Source organism: Pempheris klunzingeri, chromosome 9, assembly GCF_042242105.1.
Source record: "Pempheris klunzingeri isolate RE-2024b chromosome 9, fPemKlu1.hap1, whole genome shotgun sequence".
NCBI classification, from domain to species: domain Eukaryota; kingdom Metazoa; phylum Chordata; class Actinopteri; order Acropomatiformes; family Pempheridae; genus Pempheris; species Pempheris klunzingeri.
In genome coordinates, this window is record NC_092020.1 from 3,342,465 (window position 1) to 3,358,540 (window position 16,076).

Below are 16,076 nucleotides of genomic sequence, written 5' to 3' on the forward strand. Positions count from 1 at the left end.
TAAAGGGCATCACACAAAGGATTATGTTCTCTTGTGCCCGCTGGATTCATTCATAATCAGACATGTGCTTCCAAACAAAAGCACAGCCCAAGCTAGTTCACTCTGACAGAAAACATTTAACGGTACTTTCACCCATATCTGATGGTTAAAATCATCGGAGTGGAGCTATACTCTTGGAAACCAGTTGTTACCAAACAACCAAATAACAGTGGTTATTTAGTTCAACCAGGATTTTTTTTAGAAATAAATCCCTTTTGATGCCACAAAAGTAATTATTTCTGTTGTTAAAAGTCAGGGAAAGATCGGGAATTTGGCTGAATGAAAATGAAAAATCTTATGTGTGTTCTAAAACAGACCATGATTTTTCCCTTCCTTAACCAGTGCCTAAACATATCATTAATAAATATGATATGAGGAGATTGTGTATTGCTAGATCAATTATTTTGGCAGAAAACAGATGAAATATGGTGACAGTTTATTGCCAGGTCTGTTAATTAAGAACATTTCCACATTATGTTAATAGAAAACATAATCCAGTCTGCATTACATTTCACTCAAAAATGTGTTTAGTGTAGTTGTAAATTAATTGCATAAAAACATTAGAAGACAGAGTTGGAAATTCATCCAACAGTTGTTGGGATAACCACAAATGTCAACCTCATGGTGGCACCATGAGAGGTGGACTGACTGGCCGTGTCAAAGTGGGTTAGATTGGCGAATAATAGGACGTCTTTACTACCCTGATGAAGATGAAGATGAAGTTTAGCATGTATGAACAGAATCTGAATCCTTTTATTAAGAGAAACAGCCAGAGGTACATGCTAATATATCACAGGAATATTATCACCCACACATTCATAAGCAAAATGAGTCAGTTCAGATATCCCAGATATATCCTCCTAAAATCTTATCCAATTAGACTTTGGTTTATGACTTACAGCGCTGAACTCAACCTCCTCATATAAATGGGAGGGAATGTTATAAAGCACTGCCAAAGCAATTCCTGTAAACAGAAACATAGTTTAGAAAGAAATCTAACCTGAGTGACTGCAGGGTTATTCAGGGTGTTGTCTGTCCCCATAGACAAGATTATAAGTAATGGCGTTGATGCGTGACGAACACCGGCTAATCATAATGCAATAGATGTAACAGTTAACTCGTGACAGCACATTAGGGCACTTGAGGGTTTTACATAAGTGTTTGATAGTTACTGTGCCTGATATCATTTATTTATTTTTTCTAGTTGGGTTGTGGTGGCTTCTGACTTCCTGTGTATTCTACACTCTTTTGTCTGTGTATTTTTTTCTTTTCTTTTTCAGGACTCTTTTTTTCCTTCCTGTACACATTACATGCATTATCTTTAGTTTCCTTATAGAGAAATTATATCAGACTATTGAAGTGTGGCCTCATCCACATCCTTAGCATTAAGAACATCTGTCCTTATGGCTTTTTGCGGAGATAATTGTGTCTCAGTTTACTTTTTTGTTCTATATTATTTGTATTTATTTCTATATTATTTGAGCAGGTGTGGAAAAAAAAAAAAAAAAAGCATTTGTAAGGTTCCTCTGTGGAAGTAACAAATAGTGCCATAAAGTAAATTAATATGTAAAGAGGTCAGTGTCCCTTTAGAGTACTTTTCAGTTTAATGTAAAACCTGTCTTAAAACATATAGTATTTTGTCCAAAGTGGAATTTAAACTGTTCATATTAACCCTGGATGGTATCTAAAGTCAACAGAATCTATTACACAGACACATTATTACACATCACACATACTGAGGAGCAAAAGTAGGCTAAACAAGTAGGCCCTGGCCTCTAGTCAGGCTTTTGGTACATTTTGCACTACCTGTGGACACTTTGTACATTACATCAGACTGCATATTTGCACTATATTTTATTTTGTACATTTCTATTTTGTATTTTTTTGTACATTTGCATTATATTTTGTATATTTGTATTTGTATTTTTATTTTTCAATTTTTTAAATCTCCTTTTCTTATCTTCGATTCTGATGTAGCTGTTGTGAAATGGGAATTTCCCCTCATAGATGCTGAATAAAGGTGCATCTTATCTTATCCTCTTATTTTAGGTGCACTTTTGACACATACTTTACTTTAATCTCCTGCTAATGAAACAATAAATTTTTTTGACTCCACTACATTTAATCTGACAGCTACACTCAACAGGCACTTTGCAGATCAAGGTTTCACATTTAACACATTAGATCAAGCTATGATGCGTTAGAGGCTCCCAATAAAGTAGGTCAAATGGAAACACACTTGTATTTAAAACATGTATATTAGTGACAGGCCAATAACACATAACTAATGATGTAACACTAAGGAAGGGGCCATTCGGCGTAATGAGTTTCTTTAAGTCAGTGTTGTCGGTAATGCATCGTGTGCTTTTGCGTAATTGAACATCTAAATACAAGAGCTTCACTTGCAGCAGAGTATAACACGGTGTGGTACTACTGCTTTTACTTAAAGAAAGATTCGGACTCCGTTTCGTTTCGCTGTTTCCTCTTTTCCACCAAATTTCCTGAAAGCAAATGAGAGCTTTTCAAAGACGACCGTGAACCTTGGAGTCAGACTGGATCACTTTTCTCTGCCCATTACGGTAAAATGGCAGCATGGCGCGTGCTCTCCGCTCTGGAAATACGCAGAAATGGGGGTGTAACAGGGAGCTGCAGAGACCCAAAACTACCGTGGGGCTGGATCACCCTTTCCAAAAGCTAAAAATGGCGATTAGAGAAATAGTGTGGTGGGTTAAAAAACCATAAACCCGCGCAAAACACAGAGAGGCTGCGGTGATAAAACGACAGTCTCATGTTTAGCACCTTTTTTCACAGCAGTGGTGAAACCCACGGAATGTTCCACACGGGAACAGCTGACCATAGGATGCCGCACTTAGCCTAACGAGATGTGAACATTACAAGGAAAATATCAGTGATCAGATGTTTGCATATTAACAATCAGGTAACTACACTCCTCCTCTTCTTATTGCTTTGTCTCGGTTGGATCTCGGAGATTGACGGTGCGTGTTTACGGCAGATGGTTAGAGGGTTATTAGGGCTGTCATCCTGCTCAACCTCCAGCCCCTCCTTGTTTTGCTGCTACCGAGAGCGATGTTGTAATGTTTACATTTAGTCTATGTTGCATACCACCGCTGCTCTCCTTACTCAGCTTTTCAGTCGGTGCACAGTTTTTGGGTGCATTCACAAGCCCAGATATGGTCCGGTGTTCTGCAGCGAAGCCTTCAAAACAGACAAAGACATTATTTATTAACTCCTGCTGGAGTAATTGGGCCCGATGGGTAGCTTTTAAAGCAGCCCTCAAGTGCAGCATCACACCAAATCCTTTGCAGCTGCAGAGCGCTGGCCCATATAAACATAGCTGAGAAATTTCGTATGAGAGCTGATCCCACTTGATCATGCAAGTGAAATATTACATAACCGGCTGGGTAGTCTACATGAGGACACTGTGGCCTCCAGTGAGAGTCAGAACAGACTGTGGGCCACAGCAGAGCTACAGACCCACAGGCACTGTCTCCATCCTCAACATTAGAGCAGCTGGACCTCTTTCCAAATGAGGACATTTGGAAAGAGGTCCGCCTGTGGAGACCTTTCCTGATTATTTTGTACTTATAAGTGACTGTCAGTTGTGGAATAAGTATTGGTTGATTTACTCAGGTAAGAGCATCAAGTCCTGTATTCAGATTTTCACTTAAGGGAAAGTACTAGCACCTAAAGGCTCCTAAAGTATCTAAAGTAAAGAGTAATCATTTTGTAGAATGGCCCCTTATCAGTGTTATTGTGTATTACTGGCTCATTGGCAGTAATGCATTAATATGGAAGCAGTATATTAATTGTTTTACACACTTGTGTCTATAGCAATGCATCATATTCTTTAAAACTGATTCTGTCCGCAAAGCTGTCACTTGAAAAAGCTAAGTTAAAATTATGTTGTGGAGTACAAGGTGTTTTGATTTTGGTCAGAAATGTGGCAGAGCTGAAGTATAAAGTAGCATCCAAGCATCTCAAGAGTGAAGTGCTTGTGTAGATGTACTTGATTACTTTCCTCCAGTGCTGGCTGTGATTTCATTTAGCATTATGTAGCTGTTTATGCTACCAGGGCTAAGGTGTTCAGGCAGCAGAGGCACCAGAGGTGAGGTACTAGCTTACTTTAAGAGTTAGTGGTGTGCAGTTGAATAATGTTTTTTTGCAGAAGCTGCTGGTGAGCCTGCACCCTCTCAGGGAGCTCTTTGTTAATCAGCTGGAGCTTGTTTTGGTCCTCAGTAGCAAACACTGTCTGGATGTCTGCTGTCTGTGTTTGCTGCGCGCTGATTGGCCGCTCTGGAAAGGGGGCGTGGTTTCGTCATAACAATGCATTTCAAGGAGCACACACGCGCCAAGGAATGTTTACTGTCGCTGGCTCGCTAACGTCACCTTTTCGCACGTTACACGGTGTCACCTGCTCAGGTAAACGCTGCCGGTGATCACGGCCCGTGGATTCTGTGGAGGAAACCGAGATCCCCATGCAGCAGCGGGACGCGTGTGTTAGCTGCTGGCTAGCATTAGCAAGCTACTAGCTGCTCCGTCCGACATTGTCAAACATCCACCGGAGGAAACAGCAGTCAGTTGGTGGTCAGGCATCGTTACAGTCTCCGCCGGACGGTGCTAGTCGGGTTACGTGCGAGGATAACTTGATGGGACGCGACGTTTCGGAGGCTGAAACACCTGCCGTCTCCTCTTCGCACCGAGTGAGCAAACTAGCCAAGAAAGTAAGATGTGTTGCTGTGTTGTTGGCCAACTCACGTAGCTAACGTTCAGCCTGTCCACACAAAGCTCGTCTGTGTCTGGTCTGTGAGCCAACCTGTCACTATAGAGCACGCGCTGATCACAGGGCAGGTGTCCTAACATAAAATGAGCTAGCACTGGCTAGCACTAGCCCGCTAACTACAGTTATCTGCAGCTGGTGTCTCACGCTATGTTGGACAAAGCGTTAGCCTAGCTTGGCTAAAGTTAGCTGCTCTCCTTCAGCAGGGGACGTCGAGTTTGTCCTGGTACTAACAAACCAGCGGCTGCCATCTCGGTACCGTGTGTGTGTTTTCCGGACGTGGTGTGTGTGTCACGGGTTTGCATAAGACTTGAGAGAAGCGGTGTGACGGTACAGTGGCTTCCTTAATTGTGTGGCAGCGAGCAGTCCCGCTTGCTACCACATCTTTTGTTGTTGCTTTGTCTTTTGAGCACATGGCTTTCATATTTTTGTTCGGGCAGGCTACAGCGACCCCTATTTATTCTGTCCCCGAACGGACCGCATTAATTACTCAGCCACTTAAACACCTCCTGAATTCACTGGATTTTGCTTAATTTGACATGTGAATCGATAAAGTCTTTGCATCAACCTCAAATTAGAATTATATTCAAGGAATGTTTATAACTGAGCTAAGATCTTAATTAGAGATGACATGAATTTAGTTAAATGGCCCAGATCTTGATTTTTTTTCTAATTAGGCACCAGAAGCAGATGACATACTGTTATTTGCCATATAAATGGAGATAACACTGTCTGTGTTTTCAAACGTATGAACTTTTTCAAGTGTTCTTTCCATTAATAAAACATCCCACTGGGATCGTAGAGCAAACTAAATATGAATTTCTGCACAAATGTTTACGCCACCCAGCAGTCATCGTTGGATGCAAATGTCATCTTTGAAAGAGAGGAAAGGCAATGTGAAATGTTATCCAGATAAATAACCAGAAGACTTGGGAGTGTTTTTTGGGGCACTGCAGCTTTCAATGTCAAAAGTCATGTAGAAATGGGAGAGAACTGCTCCTGCAGACCGGCTGTATGTTAATGTATCTAAATAATGTTGGCATCAGTCACCATGCAGATACAGAGACGTAGTCTGAACCGTGCACAGTGATTGTAATCTAGGCCATTTCCAATAAAATATAAGAAGCCTGAATGAGGTCAGTGAAACCGAAACGCAGCGGTGAAATAAATGATTCCCTGAACATACACACGAGCCCCTATGCTTCATATGTGCTTCAGTAAAATGTGAAGGCACATTTGATTTAAAAGAACTCCTACTACTAATGCTTTACAGTACAGTTGATGTCAAATTGGATTGCTTAAGATGTAACATAAACTGCAAAGTGGAGGCGTTGTCACCAATGCAGGGTCCAGTTACCTTTGAGAAATGACCAACAATTCAAATTGAATATTATTTCAACCCCTATGTTATGACCACATAATTACATTACATTCAATTTTCCTACATAATATCCAATCCCACCACAGGGTGTGGTTTAGAACACAGATCTGAAAAGTGGAAAGAGTGAGTAATAGAAGCTGCCGTTATTTTATTTTATTTTTTTTTACCTCTAATGACTCGACTGTGTGCTCAGTTGATGGATAAAGGATGTAAATAAGCTCTCTGCCATCAGAAGTAAGGTTGTAGCTTTGTCAATTGGTGTTTTTTTTTTTTGTTTTTTTTTGCAGGGTTAAGACAATCAGAGGCAACATACAAGTGCCTCCTCTGCACGGTTTCCTTTCCCAGAGTGTGACTCGTCTGCACGACGTCACCAATGCGACCATGGGAAATAGCAGTAAATAGGCTGCCACCAACAGCCCCCTTAAACCCGAGGAGGTTCCTTGGAGAGCCCTGCAACGCCCCAGTGCACCTCAGGAGAAGGTAATAACTCTCCGCTTGGTTTTCCACAGCACATTTTTCCTCTTCCAAGATACATCGTATGAATTTTGTCATATCTAACATAATAGAATTCACATTAAAATTGGGGTGCTTTCAACATCATCCAAATCTAGGCTCTGTGTGTGGCTCATGGTGTGTCACCCATGGGCAAAAAAAATTCAAAAGCATCTTTCTTTTTGCTACGATAAGACAAAAAATAAACAAGATGCTTTCTTGGCATATGTGGCTAAAATTTTAAGACAGAATAATAGACCCCACATATTGGATAGAAATACATATTAACAGGGTCGTGCAGTGATATTTTTTCCCTTGAGTTTAAAGCCCGGCTCTGCGATGTCAGCCAACACGTTACAGGGTTTCCAGTAGCATCATCCTCATCAAGTGCATTAGAACCTCCAGCTACAGTTTATTTTTACATGCAACTACAACTACACACTGACTCTTCAAAATAAGAGCAGTTTTCAAGCACCATAAGCCCACGTGTAAATATGCCCTAAACTAAAACTCAAAAATATGACTCACTTCACTCACAAGATTTTTAAGATGTCAAAAAAATGTTGCTACATAATGTGTTTGAACAGTATGATAGTTTGTGGCATATGCTCCAACTACATCAGTGCATTATGATATTTTTATTTGGATAAACAAAGCTGTAATATAAATATCTCTATGGTAACTGGCTAAACCGATGCCTCTTCTGTCTCTTCTTCAGCAGTTGTGCATTTAGACCAATGCAATTTAGAGCTCATTTTAAAGAAATAGCATGCAATGTAAGCCATCTGATGAGGGCCTGTCTATAGGTATAATGCAGTGAACTACCTGTGGCAATTATTTGTGTGTGTTTGTTTTTTTTTCATTCCCTGTATGACGTTACAGCCCACCAGTGAGACGCCAGTGGGGGAGACGAGACAGACCTGTACTGCACAGTTCCCTGGTCCAGGATGAGAACTTCCACCATCTGCTTTTCTCCCAGCATCACCAACAGGTTCCTTTAGATGAGTCCAGACAATATAGCCACACCAGCACACCACCACGCATGCTTCACCCTGCTGCTCACCTGCCCCAGCAGAGCCCCATCATGGTGGATCTACACGACCAGGTAACAGAACAGGACCAGCCTGATGGGTGAAGAACTTCTAGCATTTATTAAACGGGATTTGCTGTATTTTCTGTCGTGTTTCTCGGTTTAATATGAAACATGCACTGTGTTGTGTAGTGCCATATAGTGAGATGGCAGATGGACCTCTGTTTTAGGCAGATTGTGGATTCACCCCATCTCTCCCCCACCCCTCTTCCTCTCTTAAAAGATGCACCAGGGATCAGTCCCGATATCATACACTGTTACGACGGTGACGACCCACGGATTTCCCATCCACACCGGGCAGCCCCTTCCAGGGTGCAACACTCAGCAGCTCCCAGCATGCTCGGTAATGTTCAGCGGACAGCTCTCTCTGCTCTGCTGCCTTCCTCCTCCTGTGAGTTTGAAAAGGAAGAGCCCAAATGTCAGTGCCATCCATGTAGCACACCATACCAGCCATGCAATCTGTCGCTGTTCATGACTAACAAATAAGCTACTGCTGTTTACCGTGCAGGATTTGTGGTTTAATCTTGATGTTAGCACACATATTGGAGACAGTTAAGCAACATAAAATATGGTTCTGTTGTACATGTAGTTTATTTGTACAACCAAACAGACGTCAGAATGATAATTAGTGTGGTGTTGTGGCAATACTGTCAGTGCTGTGGTTTTACGTAATGCATTGCTTCTGTTCACTACATGCTTACATGTTTTCATTATAACTGCCTTTCTGCAAACATAAGGAGCAAATTTGCTTTGGTTAGGCGGAGTGTTGAGTTCAATTGTTGACATGAATGAATCAAAGAAACTTGACTTGACTTGACTATGTCCATTCTTGTGTTCTTCTGTTCTCCTCAGCTCATACAGGCATGTACCATGCAGCATATGCCAGTGTCTTATCAAGCCTTTCCACCCCTGATCTCCAGCGAACATTTTGTATTGCACCCAACCCCATCTGTACCCCCCCACCAGCCGCCGCACCTTACTCCTTTGAGCCAGTTTGTCCCTTTACAGCCTCAGCACCCACGCATGGTGAGTAGTCCACAGCGCACGCATGTTGATTAGCGAGTACACTGTAGAATGTAATTATGTGTATGTTCATTTACATACACATGTCAGGTCTAACGCCAGCCTCTTCTGCACATCTCTGTCCCCTCTCAGCCTCTACAGAGGGTAGAGAATGAAGTTGACCTAAGAGGGGACCAGCACCCATTAGGGACCTTCTCCTACCCTCCATCTCATCACCCACCAGCGCTGCCTCCTTCTCTGCCCTTACAGTATCTTCCTCAAGAGCCTCTGCATCAGGAGCTTCCCTTTGGAGTGGTAAGACGCCCTCTGAGACGTTCTCTTCATTTCCCAGAGACAGTGAGATCACATTAATATAATCAGTTATATGCTTTTAGAGGTATTGCTCAATACTGCTGGAAAGCATTGACAGAAATTTGATCATCATACCTGTGGTTGGTATGATTGTAAAACGGGTATTAAAGTACATTGAACAAAACAAAGGCTTTTTTATTATTTTTTTTTTTTTTTTGAAGTTTTAAATGTAAGTGTATTCTCATACTTCTGGCCAGTGAGCAGCTTCACTGCAGCGGCCTGCAGGTCAACGGCACATAGGTGGTAGTTGGAACAAGAGTGTTTCTTACCCAAGCTAGTGAATATAAGCAGGGGGTGAGGGGATAAGTAAAACACAGGTTAAATAGACATTACTCACTTTTTTTTTTTTTTTTTTTTTTTTTTTCCCTAACCGATAAACAGTAATTGCTGTATTATAAAGCAGTAATTGCTCGAATGGCTCATTAATGCTATTAGTTCCGCTTGTGCTCTTCCTACTATGTCTGTGAATTGAGTTAATTAATTTTGGAACAATATTTAGAGTCCAAGATAGACAAACCGTTGACAAGGAAGACAAAAGAACTGGTGAAAGTAAACAAAAGCAAACACGTCAGTTAAATCCAGAACACGAAGAAGCTTAGCGTGCTCTCAAGTTCACTTTGACTTAGCAAAGCAATAAGCAGATAATGTCATTGTGTCTAAAACGTCTAATTTGCCTTTTTTTGTGTATAAGACAAACTCATGACAAGTATTTGTGGTAACACATGTTCATGATGATGATACTTCATTCATTGAATGTCAAAAAAAAGGTCATGGAGCCACGATCTCAACCTGCGCCGGGCATGTTGTTCACTTCACTTCTTACTCATTCATAAGGGACTTGCATGACAGCAGAAGTGATTACCCATTATTACATTAGCTGTTGTTGCTCAGCTCAGTCAAAGGTGCCGTCCAACAGCTCTAAAGCTGCCACGTGTTGCATCTTCTGTATTTAACAGCTGTAGAAATCACTCATCTAATTACTGACCTAGACATTGTAATCCCACCTCACATTACTTCTTAAGAGCTTTTTACTCCCTTTGCTCACTTTTAAACCTAACTGACATCCTTTTTAAATGCAGTTAGACTTTTCTTAAACTTGCTATAATCATTATAATGTGAAGTGGAAGGCGATGGTTCACTTCAGTCACAGATTAGTGGCCAGTCTGTTTTACATAATTGCCTTAATCTCTGTGTCTTTCTCCTCAGCCATATCCCCACATGCTGCCACGGCGAGTGAACGGACAGAGATACCGGTTGCAGCAACCTCTCCCCCCTCCTCCTCCCCCTCCATCGTACTACCCAGGCTTCCTCCCTTACTTCCTGTGAGTACCCCCAGAAAAAGCAGCCCGTTTATGAAGTATAGCATTCTTATTATTGACTTGAATGTAAAATGCCTGATTACACTCGGCTGCAGTGTTCTGACACGTAGTAGAGTAGAAGAAGAAGCCGGACAGAAACAAACTTAACTCTAGTTAGCGCTCCGTGCTGGTATTCACAGAGCGGGTGCTGCTGACGATCACAGTAAAGCCGCTGTGATTCTGTCGACGCTTGCTCAACAAGTTCTGCCTCCCTCTTTGCTCAGGTCGATGCTCCCTGTGCCTCCAACAGCGGTGGGCCCAGCCATCAGTCTGGACCTGGACGTGGATGATGTGGAGATGGAGAACTATGAGGTTAGTGTCTAATGTGTTTATGGAAAAACAATCTTTTTTTTTTCACACACCGAATACACAGTATATACTGAAGGGATGTCTGGACTCGAAAAGCTTAAGAGAAATCAGGCAAGGGACAGTGCTGTGCAGAAAAAACAAGCGTTAAGAAAAAACAAGACAAAGACAAGAATAATGAAGGAAAGAGCTTTCCAATGTCCACAGGTGAAGGGGACAGGGACAATACACAGGATGACAGAGAGACAAATAATCTATAGTCTGACACAGAGAGTAGAAGAGGACAGAGAGGAATAGAAGAATCCTGTGGGACAAAGAAAGAGAAAAGTCCACTGAAAAACTAGAAGTGCAACAGAGTCCCCAAAATACATGACAACAGAAAGTACAAAGCAGGCCAACATTTATGGATAGAAAATATTTTCCAGTCGTGGTGAGTTTACACACCATGAAGATGAAACTAGAGAGGAAACTGCTTTAAACTGCACCCGTGAGGCAGAACTGCAGGTGTAGAACAGGTGAGGCCTATTTGTCCAATTTAGTGACACCTTTTGGTATTGATTTAGAATCACAGCCTCATGTTACAAAGTGGAATCACTGGGCCACATGGAAGCCAAAATATTTTTATAAAATGAATGAAGTATTGGATCATCTGTCCAATAGCCAACTTAAAGCTAACACCTTGTATCTACAGAAACACTTTAATTATACTCTCACTTTCTCTGTGTGTGTGTGTGTGAAGGCATTACTGAACCTGGCAGAGAGGTTGGGTGAAGCGAAACCACGTGGACTCACTAAAGCAGATATAGAGCAACTTCCGTCCTACAGATTCAACTCAGAGAATCATCTATCTGAACAAACGCTGTAAGCCTTTCCCCTCTGTAAATCAAACCACTTCTATGAGGTCAATATGAATGCATCTACATCCTGGAAACTCTTTTCCTTCCTCCCCCTCAGGTGTGTCGTGTGCTTTAGTGACTTTGAGTGTAGGCAGCTACTTCGGGTATTACCTTGTAACCACGAATTCCACGCAAAGTGTGTGGATAAATGGCTAAAGGTAAGTGGATGCCAGCTTTACCGCTTGAACCAGTTCATCGTTATCGTGGTAATATTTTTATAAAAAAGTGCTCAATGTCTCTATGTTTCCACTCAACATCCAGACCAATCGCACTTGTCCTATCTGCCGAGCCGATGCCTCGGACGTACACCGGGAGGTGGAGTGAGAACTGTCTCTGAGTGCTGAACTGGAAAGCTGCACACACCAGAGTCTGTCCCAAAAGCTGGGGACACCTGCCACCTAACCTGCGTCCTCCAGTAAATATAGCTTACCAACCCACTACTCCCGCCCCTTCCTAAATAATAATAAGCAATCCAGGATTGTGTCTGGAGCCTGTTGTACCTCTGCTGTGCTTCATTGTCCAAGTCTCATGAAACCCACTGCCTACTGCAGCCTATAGCCAGAGTTCTGGGATTGCCAGCCAGTTCTTTCTCTGCCCCCTCGTTGCAGATTCCAAAGATTTTCCCTACAATGCATCATTTGCTGCTTTTGTTTACAGGGTTTCATTTTTATTTAGTGGATTTGGTCGTGGTGTTCATGAATAGTGGGGGTCCTGCATTTGAGGAAGAGGTGAGTCGGGAAGCCTGGAGGATGATGAGGCTGGACACCGTGTGCAATTAGCAGAAAAATAATGGGAATACTTCAACATGGGTATCTGTGTTTGGAGGCCACGTCTGACCATCATAGATGCATGTTTGTGTAGATGTTGGGCAGAGTGACTTGTTAATAATGTATGTTCTGCGATAATGTATTGATCATTTCAACAGTTTGACCCCTTATTTGTTTTAGATTTGCCAACGCTATTGTGAAAGTGTGACTTGCTGTGGTTAAATGCAGATTCTGTTAAAGCCTGAGGCTTTGGACTGCAAGTGATGGGACATGCAACTGTGGGGTATGTCCTACCCCAGATTATCCACCCTGGAACACAGATCTGTACAAAAGCAGTCATGGATTAATGGACTGCGCCTTTTCGAGGTCACCTGGCATAACTGCACAAGTGCTACATCCACCCTCCATGTCAGCATTGTTCCTCTGGCAAGTGTGTACGCGTGTGTGCAGATTGTGTGTGTGTGTGTGTGTGTGCGCGCGCGTGTGTGTGTGTGTGTGTGTTTGTCCTGTTCACAGAGCCAATGCATTGTGTAACCACTGGATACAGGGCAGCATGCTAGGATTTGCATGAACTCTTGATTCAGACTAGCAATATTTTAATCAAGCATTGCCACCAAAATTATCAAATTTTAAGAAAAAGAAGAGACAAAGAAGCATACTAAAAGAACTGCTTGCTTATTCAGAGAGCGCCATGAGGGAAGACTAGCATGTGGTTCCAACCCCGACTGCGTTTTAAGGATGGGAGTCCTCGTCCGAAGGCTATGCTGATGCCATAGAGCTCTGGAGGCCTGTGCAGAAAGCAATATGTGCAGTGAGTGACGAGTTTTAAATGAACTTTCTTCCCCTTTTTTAGGAAGACTGGGCTTTTTATTTCTTTGTTTGTGAGCCAAATCCAATATACAGATATAGCCTATACTGTTCAAGATTTCAGATCTGCCTTCTTATGACCTTGACAAGCACAAACCTATTACTAATCCTGAAAATACTTTGTCATTTCCACTTGTTTTGAAAGTATGTCGTTTTTAAAAAAAAAAGAAAAAAAAAAGGTTTATTTATTGGTTTCATCTTCTAGAGAAAATACATTGAAGGAAACAGTTGGAGCACTAACAATGTTTGTGTATGGTATGTGTTATATTCTGGTAACCTGGTCAGGTCATTGTCTTAGGCCATGGTAATGGTGTTGTAAAAGAGCAACTGTATGTATAGCTTCAGTGTGAATGCTTTTAGATAAACGTTTGAAGACAGAAGAATGTTGAAAACCCTTGTAGAAGTCACTGGTGATGCTCCACGATGCGCCAGCTGTCTGTATCCCACGGTGATCAGGACGGGGTTCAAACGACACAGAGCTGGAGTGTTCAGTAGTGTAGAAACACTGTTACACTTATAGTTCCCTGCTTGTGTTCACACTAAAAAAAAAACAACAAAAAAAACCACAAAAGAAAAAAACAGGATACATTTTGGGGTGAGAGGGAGAAGAGCAACAACAAATGGACTTTTGCTTTGGATTCACTCTTGTCTCTTAACTGCCCCAGTAAGCACTAACAGGCAGTTTTAACCTTTGCTTTTGTGTGTAAAGGGATCCTTGCCTTTTCTTTACTTTTGTTTCTTAAGTGAATGTGAGTCTTTGATGTGTGTGCCACCTTCAAGAGAAAAAAAAGAAGCCATTTAATGAGTTAAACCCACAGCTTTGAGAATTAACCTATGTGTACATATCTATTCGCTGGCATATATTGTAAGTTAAAAAAAAAAAATCACTCAGGGCCTCTCGGTATATAAAAATAAAGGAGAACAGTCCATTTCAAATGGAAAGGATGCCATGAAAAGGGTATATCTGACTTTAGTTTGGTCGTTTTCCTCAGACCATAAATAATTTAATGTAATCAATTATAATATTCTGTTTTGTCAGAAATAGTAGATATTACATCATTTAAAGACAGGCATGCAAGAAAAAAAGATCAGTAAATATGTTATTAGTATTCACTGAAAAAGAGGCAATGTACACTGCAACTCATTACAAGTGTATTATTCAAACCTGTTTGACCTTCGTTCTTTTACTCAGACCACATGTTGGACATAGCGGTTGTGATCCCATTTCTGAATGTGCCGCAGTGCACACTATCCTACCTAATTCACTCCCAAATCTACTTCAGAGGTGTTTGCATGACTTTAGAAAAAAGAAAAAAAAGTAAAACAAGTGTGTTATAGTGGAGGATATCTCAAAAATCTGGTGGGGACCTATTTAATGGTGCACAATATGCATGCTTGTCAACCAGATCCCAACTGATTTTTAGCTCTAGTTGGCTTTGGGTTCTGGGGGTTCGGATCTTAACGCTCAGCTGATAACTGCCATGCATTGTACTGCACACATTTGTAATAGAACTGAATGACTACAAGATTTTATTGCGCTAACTTCATTTTATAGGGAAAAAAAGCAACTGGTCTTGAATCCAGAAATTCTTACATACATTGTGTTACTGTTATTGCCCTAACGACTGAAAATTACACGCTCTGAAACTACTGTAGTTTAACAAAAGCCATAGTGAAAAGGTGCTAGATGTTCTGCTTTTAGGTATGAAAATCTCACTTGCGTGAATGCAATAGTTTGTCATGGACCCCATGTATTCTTAAAGCATGTTATACTAATACCCCAGAACAATGTCCGTGAAAATCAATATAGTTTAAGGGATGAAAAAAAGAATAAAGTGTTGTCATACTTATTTCAGTGTAGTACTGTACCTGCCTAACAGGCTCTTGCTCTGTGTATCAATATCTTAAAATGTATTGTTCACATATAGATACCTTAATTCATGTTAATGTTAGAACTTTTATTTCTCAAGTAAATATTTAATTGACAATATCCAGCCGACCTACTAAATAAAAAGAGAACCTCCCACTAAGGCCTAGGTAATGAGGTATTTTTAAATGACAACTGAGAATAGAGTCTTGTAGTCTTTCTGTTAAGAGTTATTGAATAATCTCACAGCTTGTGTGGTGCAAAAATGTGTTCCAATAAGCAGCTAAAATTTATTTAGGATTTGTGATTGATTGCTCCGTAGACGCCATTTATTGTTTACCAATGACTTTTGCTGTGGTGGGATAGTGGTTTACTGTTCTTACTCTCCCTGGCCTCTAGGGGTCCTTGCCTGAACACCAGACTACCCACCCGCCAACAGAGCCAGGGGCATGTGTTCTGTGTTAGGCAGATATTTTGCTTTGGTACTTGCACATTTACAGTTACCTCATTTTTTCCATGTTTGTATTGGGGGGTGGGGGGAGAAAACAACTAATATATATTATATATAGGAAATGGTTCTTATTAATGTTATAATTTTTCATTCCATTGGAATCATATTGTTTGTAGCATTTAACATAACTAGTTAGTGTATTATATATACATCTGTATACTGTTTGAAATTTTTAAGATTTGTACTTTTTTTAAATGAAAGTTGCTAGTTATGCTTTACCAAGTAGTGCAATCATATTTTTTTTCAATTGTTGTGGCTGATTTGAAAGGGTTGTTCACTAATAAATGTATGATGTATACCAATATCACAACTGGTCTCATTTGACCTGAA

At 41.1% G+C, this 16,076-nt stretch overlaps 1 protein-coding gene across 6 annotated transcripts; it reads left to right on the top strand.

The window, feature by feature from the left end:
• Positions 1-2,688: 2,688 nt before the first annotated feature.
• rnf44 (ring finger protein 44) lies at positions 2,689-16,050 on the top strand. 6 transcript variants are annotated; one of them, XR_011585031.1, is made up of 12 exons: positions 4,401-4,781; positions 6,506-6,698; positions 7,593-7,815; positions 8,024-8,191; positions 8,653-8,826; positions 8,956-9,117; positions 10,381-10,496; positions 10,757-10,844; positions 11,578-11,699; positions 11,793-11,892; positions 11,996-13,312; positions 15,635-16,050. XR_011585031.1 is itself a non-coding variant. In XM_070836945.1 (11 exons), exons 2-11 carry the CDS (start codon positions 6,592-6,594, stop codon positions 12,056-12,058), a joined length of 1,323 nt encoding a protein of 440 aa, XP_070693046.1. In that variant the 5' UTR covers positions 2,689-2,977; positions 6,506-6,591; the 3' UTR covers positions 12,059-16,050. The 6 variants fall into 6 exon arrangements, 3 of the variants coding, with proteins under 3 accessions (XP_070693046.1, XP_070693045.1, XP_070693047.1); XR_011585029.1 differs by having other exon boundaries at positions 11,996-12,931; positions 13,185-16,050; XR_011585030.1 differs by having other exon boundaries at positions 11,996-12,931; positions 13,189-16,050.
• Positions 16,051-16,076: the final 26 nt, after the last annotated feature.